We start from the raw sequence: 15597 nt of genomic DNA, 5'->3' as shown, positions 1-15597 counted from the left end.
AAAATCACTGTTCCTTCCTCCCTTTCATGACTTATCACCTGCCATGACTTTCTTACTCTCACCTTCAGTTAAAAATAAACTTCAGAAAAAAAACCTTTCCGCTTCTGAAATAATTGTATTTTTAATCAGCAACGGATCAGAGCTATGGGGCTAAGGCAGGAAAGTGGAATTGAGGATTATGAGATTGGCCATGGTCTCTTTGAATGGTGGAGTGGACTCAATGTACTCAATGGGCAGCACAGTGGCTCAGTGGTTAGCACTGCTGTCTCACAGCACCAGGGACCTGGGTTCAATTCCAGCCTTGGGCAACTGTCTGTGTGGAGTTTGCATGTTCTCCCTGTGTCTGTGTGGGTTTCCTCTGGGTGCTCTAGCTTTCTCCCAAAGTTGTGCAGGTTAGGTGGTCTGCCTGTGGTAAATCACCCATACTGTCCAGGGATGTGTAGGTTAGATGGGTTAGCCATGGGAAATGCAGGGTTACAGGGAGAGGATAGGGGTTTGGGTCTGGTTGGGATGCCTTTCAGAGGGTTGGTGTGGACTCAACAGGCTGAGTGGCCTGCTTCCATCCCATAGGGATTCTATTCTATGATTAGTAGGCCTACTTCTGCTTTTCTGTCCTATGGTCTCTAAATCATAACACCATGGATGACCAAACATTGTAAACTTCAAACAATCGGCTTCTACCACTGTGCCCATGTTTAATAATTTCCTATAATTCAACAGTTCACTGCTCACTTTGATACCATTTCACACTGTTAAATGGTTAAATGCCAGGAATGGGTCACAGGCTGGCAGCTTGTAAATGCTGGGAACTGCCCTTTAGAGCAATTAGCTGCCTGGAAATCCTCTATGCTGCCCTGTAAAATGCTGCATTTTCTCAGAAATGGAAACACACAGTGGGTTCGTCAGAAAACTGCAAGCACTGAGACGCAGACGGCAGAGATTGTGGGACCAGAGTATGCCGGATTAGGGAGGTACAGCTAATACCAACACTTCTCTTAAAACACAGAGTAAATTTGCCTTTGCAATCATTTATACACAAGAGCACCAAGATTTGTCAAGGACTCCTCACAGATTTCTCGAGGGCTACTTTTTGATTTTCAGGGACTACTTTTGGTTTTCAGGGGCTCCTTTCTCATTCTCACAGGGTCTTTGATTGGATGATGCAGGCGCATAGTTACATAATCTTCTGCACTTGTGGTAATGCGTGAAGTATTTGAACTCATGCAGAATCAGAGTTAGAAGAATTCAACAGTATATTCAATAGTCACGCTCATCCATTAAACATAAAAAATTCACAACACACAGGGATTGACTTCCTACACACCACTGTACTTAATTTGTCACAAAAGAACTAGTATAAGTTAGCATTTTTTAAAAAAATAACTGATACACAGTCTGATAACAAGGTGTAGAGCTGGATGAACACAGCAGGCCAAGCAGCATCAGAGGAGCTGGAAAGCTGACATTTCAGGCCTAGACCCTTCTTCAGAAAGCCTTCATTTCTGAAGAAGGGTCTAGGCCCAAAACATCAGCTTTCTCGGTCCTCTGATGCTGCTTGGCCTAGATTGTTAAGCACAACTTTCAATAGATTCCTAGATATTGAAAATATTAAGAATTATAGGGACGTACCTATAACCTGGGTTGAGGTAAATGACCAACCATGATCCAGTTGAAGGAGCCAAATGGCCAATTGCTGCTCCTGTTTCCAATGCTCCTGTGCCCTCTTCAGATGCAGTCAGGCAGAACCATCACAAATTTCATGGAGGGCATTTGAATGCAGTGCTGTTTAGATACAAAAGATGATGTTGTGGCTTATCTGGGAGGAATTTGCTCACTAGAGAGCTGCTGGCTCTGCATTTATAGTGGTAACAGAATCCAGCAGGGATTACAGGCAGTCTCCAAACAGAAGGTGATGGATGAATCCCAGACTTCAGGTCAGTCTGGGATTTTGGTCAGGCTGGCTGGCAGACTTATAACATTAGGGGATTTCAATGTCCACCATCAGCACTGGCTCGGCAGCAGTACTACTGATAGAGCTGGTCATGTCCTAAAGGACATAGCTGCTAGACTGTATCTGCGGCAAGTACTGAGGGAATAGCGACCACCACACAGTCCTTGTGGAGAGAAAGTCCCGTCTCCACATTGAACATAACCTCCATTTTGTTGTGTGGCACTATCACGGTGCTAACGGAGACAGATTCTGAACAAATCTAGCAACTTGCCATATGGCATTGTGAGCCATCAACAGCAGCAGAATTATACTCCAGTACAATCCGTAATCTCATGGCTTGGCATATCTCCCACTCAACTATTACCATCGAGCCAGGTATTCAACCCTGGTTCAACGGAGAGTGCAGGAGGGCATGCCAGGGGCAGCACCAGGCATACCTAAAGATGACGTGTCAACTTGGTGAAGCCCCCAACAGGACTACTTGCATAATCCCACAACCAACAGATCAGATCTAAGCTCTGCAGTCCTGCCACATCCAGTTGTGAACGGTGGTGGACAATTAAACAACTCACTGGAGGAGGAGGCTCCACAAATATCCCCATCCTCAAATGATGGAAGAGCCCAACACATCAGTGCAAAAAATAAGGCTGAAGCATTCGCAGCAATCTTCAGCCAGAAGTGCCGAGTGGATGATTCATCTTGGCCCCCTCCAGTGGTTCCAGCATTACAGATACCAGTCTTCAGCCAATTCAATTCACTCCATGTGATATCAAGAAACGGTTGGAGACACTGGATACTGCAAAGGCTACGGGCCCTGACAACATTCTGGCAAAATACTGAAGACTTGTGCTCAGAACTTGCCACTCCCCTAGCCAAGCTGTTCCAGTACAGTTACGACACTGGTATCTACCCGGCAATGTGGAAAATTGCCCAGGTATATCCTGTTCACAAAAAGCAGGACAGATCCAACCTGGCCAAATACCACCTCATCAGTCTTATCAGTAAAGTGATGGAAGGTCCCATCAACAGTGCTATCAAGCAGCACTGCTCAGCAATAACCTGGTCAGTGACACCCAGTTTGGGTTCCGCCAGGGCCACTCAGCTCCTGACCTCAGCACAGACTTGGTTCAAACATGGACAAAAGAGCTGAATTCCAGAGGTGAGGCGAGAGTGACAGCCCTTGATATCAAGGCTCATTTGACCAGAGTGTGGCATCAAGGAGCCCTAGCAAAACTGGAATCAATGGGTATCGGGGAAAACTCTGCAGTGGTTGGAGTCATACCTGCCACACAGGAAGATGGTTGTTGTTGTGGGAGGTCAGTCATCCCAGCTCCAAGACATCTCTGCAGGAGTACCTCAGGGTGGTGTCCTAGGCCCAACCATCATCAGCTGCTTCATCAATGACCTTCTTCCATCATAAGGTCAGAAGTGGGGATGTTCGCCGATGGTTGCACAATGTTCAGCACCATTCGCAACTCTCGAATACTGAAGCAGTCCATGTCCAAATGCAACAAGATCTGGACAATATCCAGGCTTGGGCTGACAAGTGGCAAGTGACATTTGCGCCACACAAATGCCAGGCTGTGACCATGACCAATAATAGGCAATCTAATCACTGCCCCGTTGCCATTCAATGGTGTTACCATCACTGAAACCCCCACCATCAACATCCCGGGGATTATCATTGACCAGAAACTCAACTGGCCTCATCACATAAACACAGTGGCTACAAGAGCAGGCCAGAGGCTAGGAATACTGCAGAAAGTAACTCACCTCCTGACTCCCCAAAGCCTGTCCACCATCTACAAGGCACAAGTCAGGAGTGTGATGGAACACTCCCCACTTGCCTGGATGAGTGCAGCCCCAACAACACTCAAGAAGCTTGACACCATCCAGGACAAAGCGGCCCGCTTGATTGGCACCACATCCACAAGCATCCACTCCCTCCACCGCTGATGCTCAATCGCTACAAAATGCACCGCAGAAATTCACCAAAGATCCTCCAACAGCACCTTCCAAATCCACGACCACTTGCATCTAGAAGGACAAGGGCAGCAGATACATGGGAACACCACCACCTCCAAATTCCCCTCCAAGCCACTCACCATCCTCACTTGGAACTATATTGCCGTTGCTTCACTGTCGCTGGGTCAAAATCCTGGAATTCCCTCCCTAAGGGCATTGTGGGTCAACCTGCAGCAGGAGGACTGTAGCGGTTCAAGAAGGCAGCTCACCACCACCTTCTCAAGGGCAACTAGGGACGAGCAAGAAATGCTGGCCAGCCAGTGACACCCACATTCCACAAATGAATAAATTTTAAAGCAGTGGAGTCTATCATCACTGCAGATGATACAAATAAGGTCCCAAAAATAATTGCAAATAAGGAGTTCAAAGAGAGGGAACAACAATACATTCACCAGGGAAAAGATGACAAGGAAATTGTTAGAACTAAAAACTGACAAGTCCCCAGGTTATGATGGACTTCAGTATTAAAAATATTTTCATTGCAATTCCTACATCTAGAAAAGTTCCATTAGATGGGAAAAGAGCAAATGTAAAACTTTGAGAAGGGGAAGGGAGGCTGAAAGCAGGAAACTACAGGCCAGTTAGCTTAACTACCATCATGTTATTTTTTGTTATTAAGGAGGTTATAACAGGTCATATAAAAAAATCTCAATGCAACCATGGTTCTATGAAAGGGAAATTGTGGTTGACTGATTCCCTGAAGTTATTTGAGAAATTAACAAGAAAAATGGATTAAGGGAAATGTGTAGATGTAGTGTATGTCAATTCCAAGAAGATGTTTGACAAGGTGCCGCATGAAAGATGGAGGGGAATATGTATCAGGTGTTGGTATCCCGCTGGAGATGACAGAAAAAGCTTACAATCCCCTGGATGCAGAGGCTAGGGGGTGGAGATTGACAAGCAGGAGGACCTTATTATATTGTGGAAGGGAAGGGAAAGGATGAGAGCAAAGTGCAGGAGATGGGTTAGATATGGCTAAGGACCCTGTCAACTTTGGTAGTGGGGAATCTTTGATTGAGGAAAATGGTAGACATTTCCGAGCACCACCCCCACTTCCCAACCCACAGTGGCAGGTGGCATCATCAAAACAGATCCGATGGAGTAAGAGGGAGAATGGAATAGAGTCCTTACAGGATGCAGGTTGGGAGGATGTGTTGGGAGTTGGTGAGTTTGTAGTGGTTACGGCTGGCCATCCCCAGAAATGGATATAGAGATGTCGAGGAACGGAAGAGTCAGAGATGGACCAGGTGAAGGTGAGAACAGGGTGGGAATAGGAAGCAACATTGATAATTTTTTCTAGTTCCAACTGAGAGCGGGAAGCAGTACCAATTATGTCATTAGTACACTGGAGGGAAAGTTCCAGGGACGGACCAGAGTAAGATTGGAACAAGGATTGTTCCAAGTAACCCACAAAGAGACAGACTTAATTGAGGCCCATGTGGGTATCAATGGCCCTACGTTTTCACTGAAGAGAGTGAGAAGAGTTAAAGGAGACGTTCAAAGTGAGGGCAGGCTCAGCCAGGCAGATGAGGATGGTGGTGGGGGATGGGGACAGTTCAGGCCTTCTTTCCCGGAAGAAGCGGAGATCCCTGAGACCATCCTGATGGGGGAATGAACATGTAAAGGGATTGCATGCCCATGGTGAAAAGGGGGCAGCTGGTGCCTGCGAACTGGAAATTCTGAAACTGATGTAAAGCATCAGAAGAATTGCAGATGCACATCAAGACAAAGGCAGGAAGAAATAGTTCCTTGGGGCAGAATCAGGCAGAAACAGTGGGTCTGGTCAAGCAATGCTGTTTGTGGATTTTGGGGAGAAGGTAGAGGTGGGATACATGGGGCTGGGGGGACTGAGAGTTGGAGATCCCCAGATAAGATGCAATTAGCGACCATAATGGATACAATAACCTGATGTCCAATGGTGGGTTCATGCTCCAGGGGGAGATAGGTAGAGATGTCTGAGAGCTGGTACTCAGCCTCTGCAATATAGAGGTTGGTGTGCCAGACAGCAACAGCACCACCCTTGTCAGAAGGCTAGAATACAGAGTCAGCATTGGAGCTGAGAGCACAGATTGCAGTCAGTTCTGAGGGAGATAGGATTTTTATAAATTCATTCATGGACGAGGGTGTCACTGGCTCGGCCAGCATTTATTACCCATCCCAGAGGGGAGTTAAGAGTCAACTACATTGCTGTGGGTCTGGAGTCACATATAGGCCGGACCAGGTAAGGATGGCAGTTTCCGCTCCCTAAAAGACATTAGTGAACCAGATGAATTTTCCAACAATTGACACTGGATTCATGGACATCGTTGGTCATTCCAGTTTTTTTAAAAATTGAATTCAAATGCTACCATCTGCAACAGCAAGATTCAAACCCTGATCCTTAGGACATTACCTGGGTCTCTGGATTGACAATAATACGACTAGGCCATCACCTCCCCCTTTTCTAAAGAAGGGTCCAGACCCGAGACGTCAGCTTTCCTGGTCCTCTGATGCTGCCTGACCTGCTGTGTTCACCCAGCTCCACACCTTGTTACCTCCCCCTTATGTTCGATTGGGTATGGGGGAGGGGGCAGAGAAATTAAGGTGACCCATGTCACTCAATGAACAGGCCGAGTGCAGGTAAAAAGCCAGAGGGAGGGCTCCAGGTGGAGCTGGGTGGTTTAGCTGTTTTCCAGCATTCCTAGTGGAATGGTTATTGTTCAAAATGCACAGAAAATCATTCAGGAGGAAAGGACAAGAGACTGTAAGGTTCTAAATATCAAGTCTGGCAATATCACAAATCCCTTTTCATTGACACGGATCTTTTAAAACCACAACCTAAGCCCAGACTTGCTTCCTTTAGAAAAGCTTAACTTGCCACGTTGGACATAGACCTGTGTTATTAATAACATCACAGCTGATTTCTGTGACAGTAATGTTTATTTCCCTTTCACAGCCAGTGACCAGACTGAACCTGAAGTCACCAGCTGCAAATTGGTGGGATGGTAAATCATTGCAGTAATATTCCCAAGAATTCCTGAAACTGCTAAAGTGCACTGGGACAGGGATAGTGGAGTTAATTTGACGTAGATTAGGTGCCTAAAGTTTGAGTTGCTCTGGTTTTCAGGTGGTGTGTGACATTTTGTTTTGGTTAATTGCGACTAAACCACACCTTTTAGGGAAGACACAAGTCTTTCTGAGCAGGTTCGACTCGTTTGACCACAATCAGCAGGTGAATTGGCGCGTCAAAAGGGCTTGATTGAACCACGCTGGGTCAGAGGGGATTAGATCGAGCAGAAGTTGGAACAGGGCAAGAGTTCCAGACCAAGAGTGCAGTGAGGGAGTGAGTTTACCAGATCCAGGAGATGAACCGTTTGCTATGTGTTGTGTTGCTGTGCGCTTTGTGCGGTAGAAGTGCAGGTAAAAATTATCTATCTCACAAAGTCTGGATAACGAGCAATTCTCTGAAGTATACCCGGGGCTCAGTCTGTATTGCGTTAGAAAAGACTGTAAGATCCTCAGCAGTCTGCTTCCTCCTCCTGTGAAATCTCAGATCCTTTTTGTAGAAAGGGTCTACCGCTATCTATTTTTAAAAAGTAGTGCTGTTGGGTCCTTTCCTTGCAATTTCTCGGCAAGTTCTCTTCTAAGGTTTTTTTTTTCGCGTTGATTTCAAAGCTCGGTTGAGTGCGTGTGTAGAAAATTCAGATCAAACTGGCGAAGGAAGTGTCTGAACCTTCCTTGATGTACGTGTTGTATTTCAAGTCTTTTTGCTCCTGGTTTGTGTCAGGCTTTAATCATGTTGCTGGTTCGGGTGTATTTGAATTTATATATGAGCTGAAGGGCAGTGTGGATTTAAACGTGCTACATGCAGTGAATATGGGAAGACCGTCAGCCAGTGCACTGTATTTCTGAGCCAGCGCAACTTTGAGCTATACCTGTTTGCTCTGTAATCAAACCAGAGTCTGGTGTTCTCCCTGTGGATGTAGTCTATGTCTGGGCAGAGATCCTGAACAGCGAATGGGTCCTGATGGGAGAATGCATTGATATAATTAGATTCCAGTTTGTGACTTAGTAGAGACATACAAGATGATCAGAGGATTAGATAGGGTGGATAGTGGGAGCCTTTTACCTCGGATGGTGATGGCTAGCACGAGGGGACATAGCTTTAAATTGAGGGGTGATAGATATAGGACAGATGTCAGAGGTAGGTTCTTTACTCAGAGAGTAGTAAGGGCGTGGAATGCCCTGCCTGCAAAAATAGTAGACTCGCCAACTTTAAGGGCATTTAAGTGGTCATTGGATAAACATATGGATTATAATGGAATAGTTTAGGTTAGATGGGCTTCAGATTGGTTTCACAGGTCGGCACAACATCGAGGTCCGAAGGGCCTGTACTGCGCTGTAATGTTCTGTGTTCTGACAATGGGCATTGCTTCTCATTAAGGAGTCCAGTTTCTGTCTGGGAGCGGGATAAAAGGGTCATCCCCAGAGTGTGAACCAGCGAGCTGGAGACTAGAATTCCCTTCTAAGGGAATTTTTAAATTTCAGTTGGTTACATCAACTGGATGTTGTTTAACAGGAGACGAAATGTCCTTTTTGGGGGCATTTAGTCCTTCCCTGGTTTGGTCTACATTTCCAAACCCACAGCCAAGTGCTGGACTCGAACTGTGGCCTAGTAAACCCCTGAACTGCATCAAAGAATGTGTCTCACCTTCAGCTTTTCCATAGCAATCCGTGATGGCCGTTATTGCTGTATCTTTGCCACAACAGGCAGCTGAATGAGAATAAGATTTTTAAGTTGAACTGAGAGCTGGAAGGATTTACACCATTCGATGCAGTGCTGCAATATTTAGCCCTGGGACTCGGAGCTCTTGTTTTTATTTCAAAAATATGATTTATCTTTGAGGAGCCCTGTCCCTGGGTTCAAACCTGGGGTCCTCCATGTTTCCTCTTCTTACGTAAATTCCACCAATTTCCCCAGCCTGCTAGATAAAATGTGTATGGTTCTGCACAACAGTTGGGCAATTGTGAATTTATGATAAATTTAACATAAAATTGTTGCTCGGTGGGCTTAGCAAGTTTTAAGATGTGTGGATATCTAACTAAAATGAGTAAACATTGGGACAGGGTTGACTTAAAACAAGTAAAAATAATCTGATAGACCATTTTTCATACTTGTTGATTTATCGTTCAAATTCACTAACCATGGTGGGAAAAGACCTGCAGAGATCCAGTCCCAAATACAAACTGGATCACCCAGTAATCCAGAAGCCAAGGCTAATGCCCCAGAATTGTGGTTTCAAATCTCGCCTCGCACTTTTAAAATCAATTAATGATTCTGGAATTGAAAACTTGTCTCAACCATTATGGACATGAAACTATTGACAATTGTCTTAAAAACTGATCAGGTTTGCTAATGCCTTTCAGGGAAGGGAAATCGGCCATTCTTACTCAGTCAGGTCTACATGTGACTCCAGACACATAGCAATGTGGTTGACTTTTTTAACTGCCTCTGAAATAGCTGAGGAAGCATTTCAGTTCAAAGGTAAATCGAACAAATGCTGGCCTTGCCAGTGATGCACATGTAATAAAGCAAAAGTAGTTATGGGGTGAAATAGTTAACCAACATCTGAGACAGAAGTTCAGACGAAATGTGAGTGTGAGTCTGAAAAAGAAAGCTGCCCCCTGTCTGTGGAAACCAGGAATTCCCTGGTTTGGATTCCCCTCTCCTGAAGATTGGAGTCTGATTTGTTTTGCGAGCACTTCATTGCAAAGTGTTAGCGCTCTCTTGTTTAACTGCACTGTCCCTGATAGATTGCCTGTGGAATCACTGTTCCATCTCTTGTTCTATGTACTTTGGCATTGTTGTCATATTAGGCTGGAACATCTGATTTCCTCTGGGTTGATGGGAGGAAAAATGGTTTGGATTAAAAATGTGAGGATCAAAATTCCCACCTGTAGCCGCACTGATCACCTGGCCTCAGTGACTGACTCAGCACATCAGGATGACATCTGGTTGGAACTGTTTTGCTGTAGATTTCTGGATCAGATTTTGTGTATCCCTTAAAATTATTGCAGAACCCAAGGGACATTGGACCCTATGCTGGAAGAAGTGATATCCGCTTGTGGATGCTTTCCTGAAACCAGGGAACGATATAAACCTAGGTTACAATGCTACGATGTCCTCGTTAGGGCCCATTAGCTGGTTTCTCTAGGGGTACTCGTGTAGATATTCTTTTATACAAAGATTACAATCATGGAATGTCACTGCATAAAAGGCCCTTCAGCCTTCTGAGTCAGTACTGGCTCTTTAAAGAAGCTGATGTCATCTGTCACTCCTCAACCTCTCCAATACCTGCTGTTTTCCCCCTCAATTCTGACTTTTTAAAATTTTTCCCTTTTTTTCAAAAGTTATTGAATTTGCTTCCATTGCCCTTCCTTACAGACCTCACCTTGCCTCTTTTGTCAAGTATCTTCAATCAGTATCCTCTTGTTTCTAACCCGTCTGACATGGGAATAATTTTTCATTATTTATTCATTAGCTTGAACCTGTGTTAACTTTTCCCACACACCATCTGTGCTGTAAGGGGAACAATCACGCACGTTCTCATCTTCCGCACAACTAAACTCTTCTGGCTCTGGTATCAGTCTGGTCTTAAATCTCCTGCAAAGTTACTTGGTATGAGTTCTTGAGATTTGGAAATATGGTGTGAAAGATGAATGAAAATTGAACAATTATCAGGCATGTCCATGGAATACTGTGTGTATGTGTGTCTCCCCGTTGGCCACATAGCTGGTTTGTGATGCTGAGTGATGTCGACGATATGGATTCAATTCTCACACCAGCTGAGGTTACAGGGAAGGGTCTCCTTCTCAACCTCTTTTCCCCCCACCCCCTTGCTTGAGGTGTGGTGACCCTCTGGTAAAACCACCATCAGCCACCTCTTTCTCTGTAATGAGTAACACTGTGGTGACTTTTGTATTGTGTTTGGCACTAGTAGTATGTAGACATTTTAGAAGCTATTACTTTTAACTGAGGTTTTGATTGGTTTAACTATTTTATTGAAGTGTGATTGGGGCAAGATTGGATTGAGTTTGCATAAACAATGGTCTAAGTTTGGGAACTTCCTCCGAGCCATTCCTGCGCTGCCATAACCTTTTTTTTTTGATTTGACTGACACAAAGCTGGTTTGCACACACCACAGGTTTTCTCTACGCTTTTGTTGAAGTTAAACGGGGAAAGTGGGAGAATCTTAGGGAAAACTTTTGGCTTAACTTTTTAAAAGATATTCTACAATAATTTGTGTTGCTGGTTAGACCAGCATTTACTGCCAATCCCTAACTGCCCTGGAGGAGGTGGTGGTGTTTGACCCTTGTATGGATGGTAGCTGAATTCAGAAGGAATAATTGCTGGTTATCTCAGCAAAGTTCTTACCAATAGAAGAAGAATTCTGTCAAGAATGGAGTTTCTTTTTTAAGTATAATGGTGAATTACATCAAAGATCATGGAAAATAGACAATGGGGTATAGGCACAACTAGGTGCCAGACAAATTTGAGGGAGTCCTCTTTCTCTGTGAGTCCCCAGATAATGCCCAGGGAAAGGGATCTTGAGTTCATGGACTAATCTCAAGGTTTAAGTATGTCTTTCCTCAGAGTGATTGAAACCTGGAGTGGGATAGCAGAAACTTGGAATTAAATGCTGAGGTGTATTATCCCACAAATAAATGAACTCAGTGAGCTGAATGGTCATCAATTTTGTGGTTAGGACTTTTTTGCACTAGGATCTTGGTAGAGAGTTTTTATAAAACAAAATTGATTAGCCAAAGTGAGCAGATACTTGTAATGGATTAAGAAGCTGGAGCAAGCTGACAGTGTGAAAGAGTCACCAGTTCCCACAATTATCTAACTCCAGCATTAATCATTACTTTTAATGTCTGGTAGTACAGTAACAACTACAGATTAAGAATGTGGTTGAAATTTTCACATTTAACTTTATTGAAATATTAATTAGTCAGGCCATTCCCTTCTTTCCTAAAAATAAATTGCTCCTTATTGGTGCTGTGGGTATACCTAGACTACACAGCTCATCATCTCCTTCTCAAGTGGAATTAGCAAGGAACAATAAAAATGTTGGCCTTGCCAATGATGCCTGCAGCCCATCACTGAATAGAAACAACTTTATCTTTAACTTCGGAGCCTGAGAGCCTTGTATTGCTCCATAGTCTATTTTGAGGCTTCGAGACAAAAATCACATCTCTCCCCTTTCTGTCTCACAATATTGTTGAAGTTAAGTTAAACAAGACTATCGTGTGGAATCCAAATGCACTACATCTGTCCATCAGGTCAAAGGTGGGGAAAGGCCTACTTAACACTAAAACTCTGAGCAAAATGTTCTCTTCTTTGCTTTGAGTGAGGAACTGCCACTCCTGTGGTTTTTCCCACAGAATTACATTGTTCTCAGTTTGTTGCATATTCACCTGTAGGTATGATGGTGAATGATTATTAGGGCTATGTGGGAATGTAAGGTTGAGGTTAAAATCCGAACGGCCTATACCTTGTTGAATGGTGGAATAGGTTCGAAGGGTTGAGAGGCCAACTCTTACTCTTCATTTGTAAAATGCCATGTCTTATGGGCAGGAGGTTCTGAGGGCTGCTGGGGGATTTGGTATTTTAAAGGTACTTCACTCTGTGCCAGGAATGTCAGAGACCAGGCAGCAAGCTTTCACTCCACCTTCTTCAGAGGGTCTCCTGTCCAGGGGAAGAAGGGAAGTTCTTTTCACTGTGGGTGGTAACAAGCAGCTACCCCTGGTTTTTTGACAAAGGAAGCCTGGACAGAGCTTTCTGTGGAGGTTGGCATCTGTAGGTGACTCCGGAGAAGCTGTCTCCAATGCATCAAGACGGTGAATGATATGCCATGGTCTGCCAGCAGTGTCACATTGCCTGCTGTCTGATGCCTCACTCCTCTGAGTGAGTTAACACTGTGATGGCAGAGAGGAGGTTGGGTACCACGCTAACTCCGTCAGATGTCCCACCTGCAATCGACGCTTATCACTTCATTGTAGCTGTTACCTTTAATAGCACAGCACCTCTCTTGCATCCACCATGGTTCGCACACAAACGTTAAAAGGAGCTACAACCCAGCAGCTCACTGACCTTTTTTCCTCTATATCCAGAAATGCTGTTACGTGCACCTATGTCTTTTTTTTTCCATCACCAAATTATGTTCACCGGTTAACCATTGCCAGTCCATCACCAGTGCTGTCCACTTGATTAATTTTACATGCAAAGCTCATTTAGGGCAATGCAGATTCTGAAGGGGGAGAGGGCTAAATGAAAGTGAAGTTGGAAGGATGTCGCCATTGTTGTTTCTTCCTTAAGACTATCAGCCACAGGAGTAGAATTAGGCCATTTCGCCTATCGAGTCTGGTCCACCATGTGATCATGACTGATATGTTTCTCAACCCCATTCTGCCTTCTCCCCGCAACCCTTGATCCCTTTGCTTATCAAGAGCATATCTATCTCTGTCTTAAATACGCTCAATCACTTGGCCTCCAGTCTTCTGCAACAATGAGTTCTGCAGATTCACCACCCTCAGCTGAAGAAATTCTTCCTTATCTTAGTTTTAAAGGGTTGACCCTTCACTCGAAGGCTGTACTAGTCTCTCCTACAAGTGGAAATATCTTCTCTGTGTTAACTTGATCCAGACCTCTCAGTATTCTGTAAATTTCCACCAGCTCCCCGTCCCCCGCCCCCATCCTTCAAAATTCCATTAAGTACAGACCCAGAGTCCTCAACCATTCCTCATATGACAAGCCCTTTGTCCGGGATCATCCTTGTAAGCCTCCTTTGAACCCCCTTCAAGACCATTAACCCTCCCAAAACTGCTTGCAATATTCCAAATGTGACCTGGTCAGAGCCTTATTCAGCCTTAACAGTACATCTGTCCTCTTGAATTTTAACCCTTTTGAAATGAATGCTAACATTACATTTGCCTTCCTAACTTCCAACTGAACCTGTTTGTTAACCTTGAGAATTCTCAATGTCCCTCTTGTGTTTCAGATTTCTGAAGCCTTTTCCCACTTTGAAAATAGTCTGTGCCTCTATTCTTCCTATTCAAGTACAAAACCTTGCCCTTTTCCACACTGTATTCTGCCAATTCTTTGCCCACTCTCCTAGCCTGTTCAAATCCTTCTGCAACCTCCCTGCTTCCTTCACCTATCTTTGTGTCATCTGCAAATGTAGCAACAATGTCCTCAGTTCCTTCATCCAGATCGTTAATGTATAACGTGAATAGTTGTGGTTCCAACACGGACCCCTGTGGAACTCCACCAGGCACCAGCTGCCATCCTGAAAAAAAAAAGCCCTTTATCCTCACTCTCTGCCTTCTGCCAGTCAGCCAATCCTCTATCCTGTATCTTACCCCTAACACAATGGACTCTTCCCTCTTGTGTATGCCACCTTGTCGAATGCCTTCTGGAAATACAAATAGATCACGTCTACTGTCTCTCCTTTGTTTAACTTGCTCATTATCTCCTCGAACAATTCAAACAGATTTTTTTAGGGATAACCTCCCCCTGAGAAAGCTGTGCACTTCCAAGTACTCCGCAATCTCATCCTTAATAATAGTCTGTCAAATCTTACCAACCACCAGGGCCAACTGACCTATAGTTTCCTGTCTTTTGCCTCCCTCACTTCTCAAACACAGGTGTCATGTTAGGAATTTTCCAGTTTGCTGGGAGCCTCACACGCTCCAGTAATTCATGAAAGATCACCAATGCCTCACAATCTCCTTCAGAACCCTGGGGAGTGGTCTGGGTGATTTATCCACCTTCAGACCTTTTAGCTTCCCCAGCACTTTCTCCATCACGATGGCTGTTACACTCACCTCTGCCCGACTGTCTTGAAGGTCTGGTTTGCTGCCGGTGTCTTCCACCGTGAAAAGGAGCCATTCAGTTTCTCTGCCATTTCTTTGTTCCTAACTACTGCTTTTCCAAGCTCATTTTCCAGAGGGCCCAATGTCCACTTTTGCCCCACTCTCTTACCATTTTTAGATATGTAAGAGGAAAAACTGTTGCAATCTTCTTGTATTACTGGCTCACTTACTGTTATCGCCAACTAGGAGAATGTAAACACCCGATGGTTTTCACCAAAAGCCTAATGTTGCCAATGGATTCTTTTTATTTCTTTTCATAAACTCTCTAATGAGGGGGAAGGGAGTGCTGGAGACTGGGCTGTGTCAAAGACTGTCAATTGAGGCTGGGTTTTGCAGTGACCATAGGCTCCAGGACAACCAAGAAGCTGGATCTCAGGTGATTCCTGGCTTACTAAGGGTGTTCATGGAAGGAGCATGACATCTTCGTTCATGTAACTGCAGGACGGGGAGGGGTGGAGATTACTAGACCCCTGACAGATGAAGTGGCTTATGTAGAGATGAGGCGTGAAGGCTCAGTGAGGGCGCTTGAGAGTTAAAAGTTAGCCAGGAAGGACCTAAAGAGAGAGCTAAGAAGAGCCAGGAGGGGACATGAGAAGTCTTTAGCAGGTAGGATCAAGGAAAACCCTAAAGCTTTCTATAGGTATGTCAGGAATAAAAGAATGACTAGAGTAAGATTGGGGCCGGTCAAGGACAGTAGTGGGAAGTTG

General features: G+C 44.6%; 1 protein-coding gene across 1 annotated transcript in view; it reads left to right on the top strand.

The window, feature by feature from the left end:
* Positions 1 to 7188: 7188 nt before the first annotated feature.
* upk3b (uroplakin 3b) overlaps positions 7189 to 15597 on the top strand; it is a 26655-nt gene continuing 18246 nt past the window's right edge. The window contains exon 1 of the mRNA XM_048612790.1: positions 7189 to 7375. Within this exon, the coding sequence (XP_048468747.1) occupies positions 7321 to 7375 (55 nt within the window). The 5' untranslated portion in view covers positions 7189 to 7320. The remainder of the gene's footprint in view (positions 7376 to 15597) is intronic.

Source organism: Rhincodon typus, chromosome 26 (genome assembly GCF_021869965.1).
Source record: "Rhincodon typus isolate 14 chromosome 26, sRhiTyp1.1, whole genome shotgun sequence".
In the NCBI taxonomy this organism is placed as follows: domain Eukaryota; kingdom Metazoa; phylum Chordata; class Chondrichthyes; order Orectolobiformes; family Rhincodontidae; genus Rhincodon; species Rhincodon typus.
Note: the sequence above shows the minus strand (reverse complement) of the source record. Positions and strands in the feature narration are given on the sequence as shown.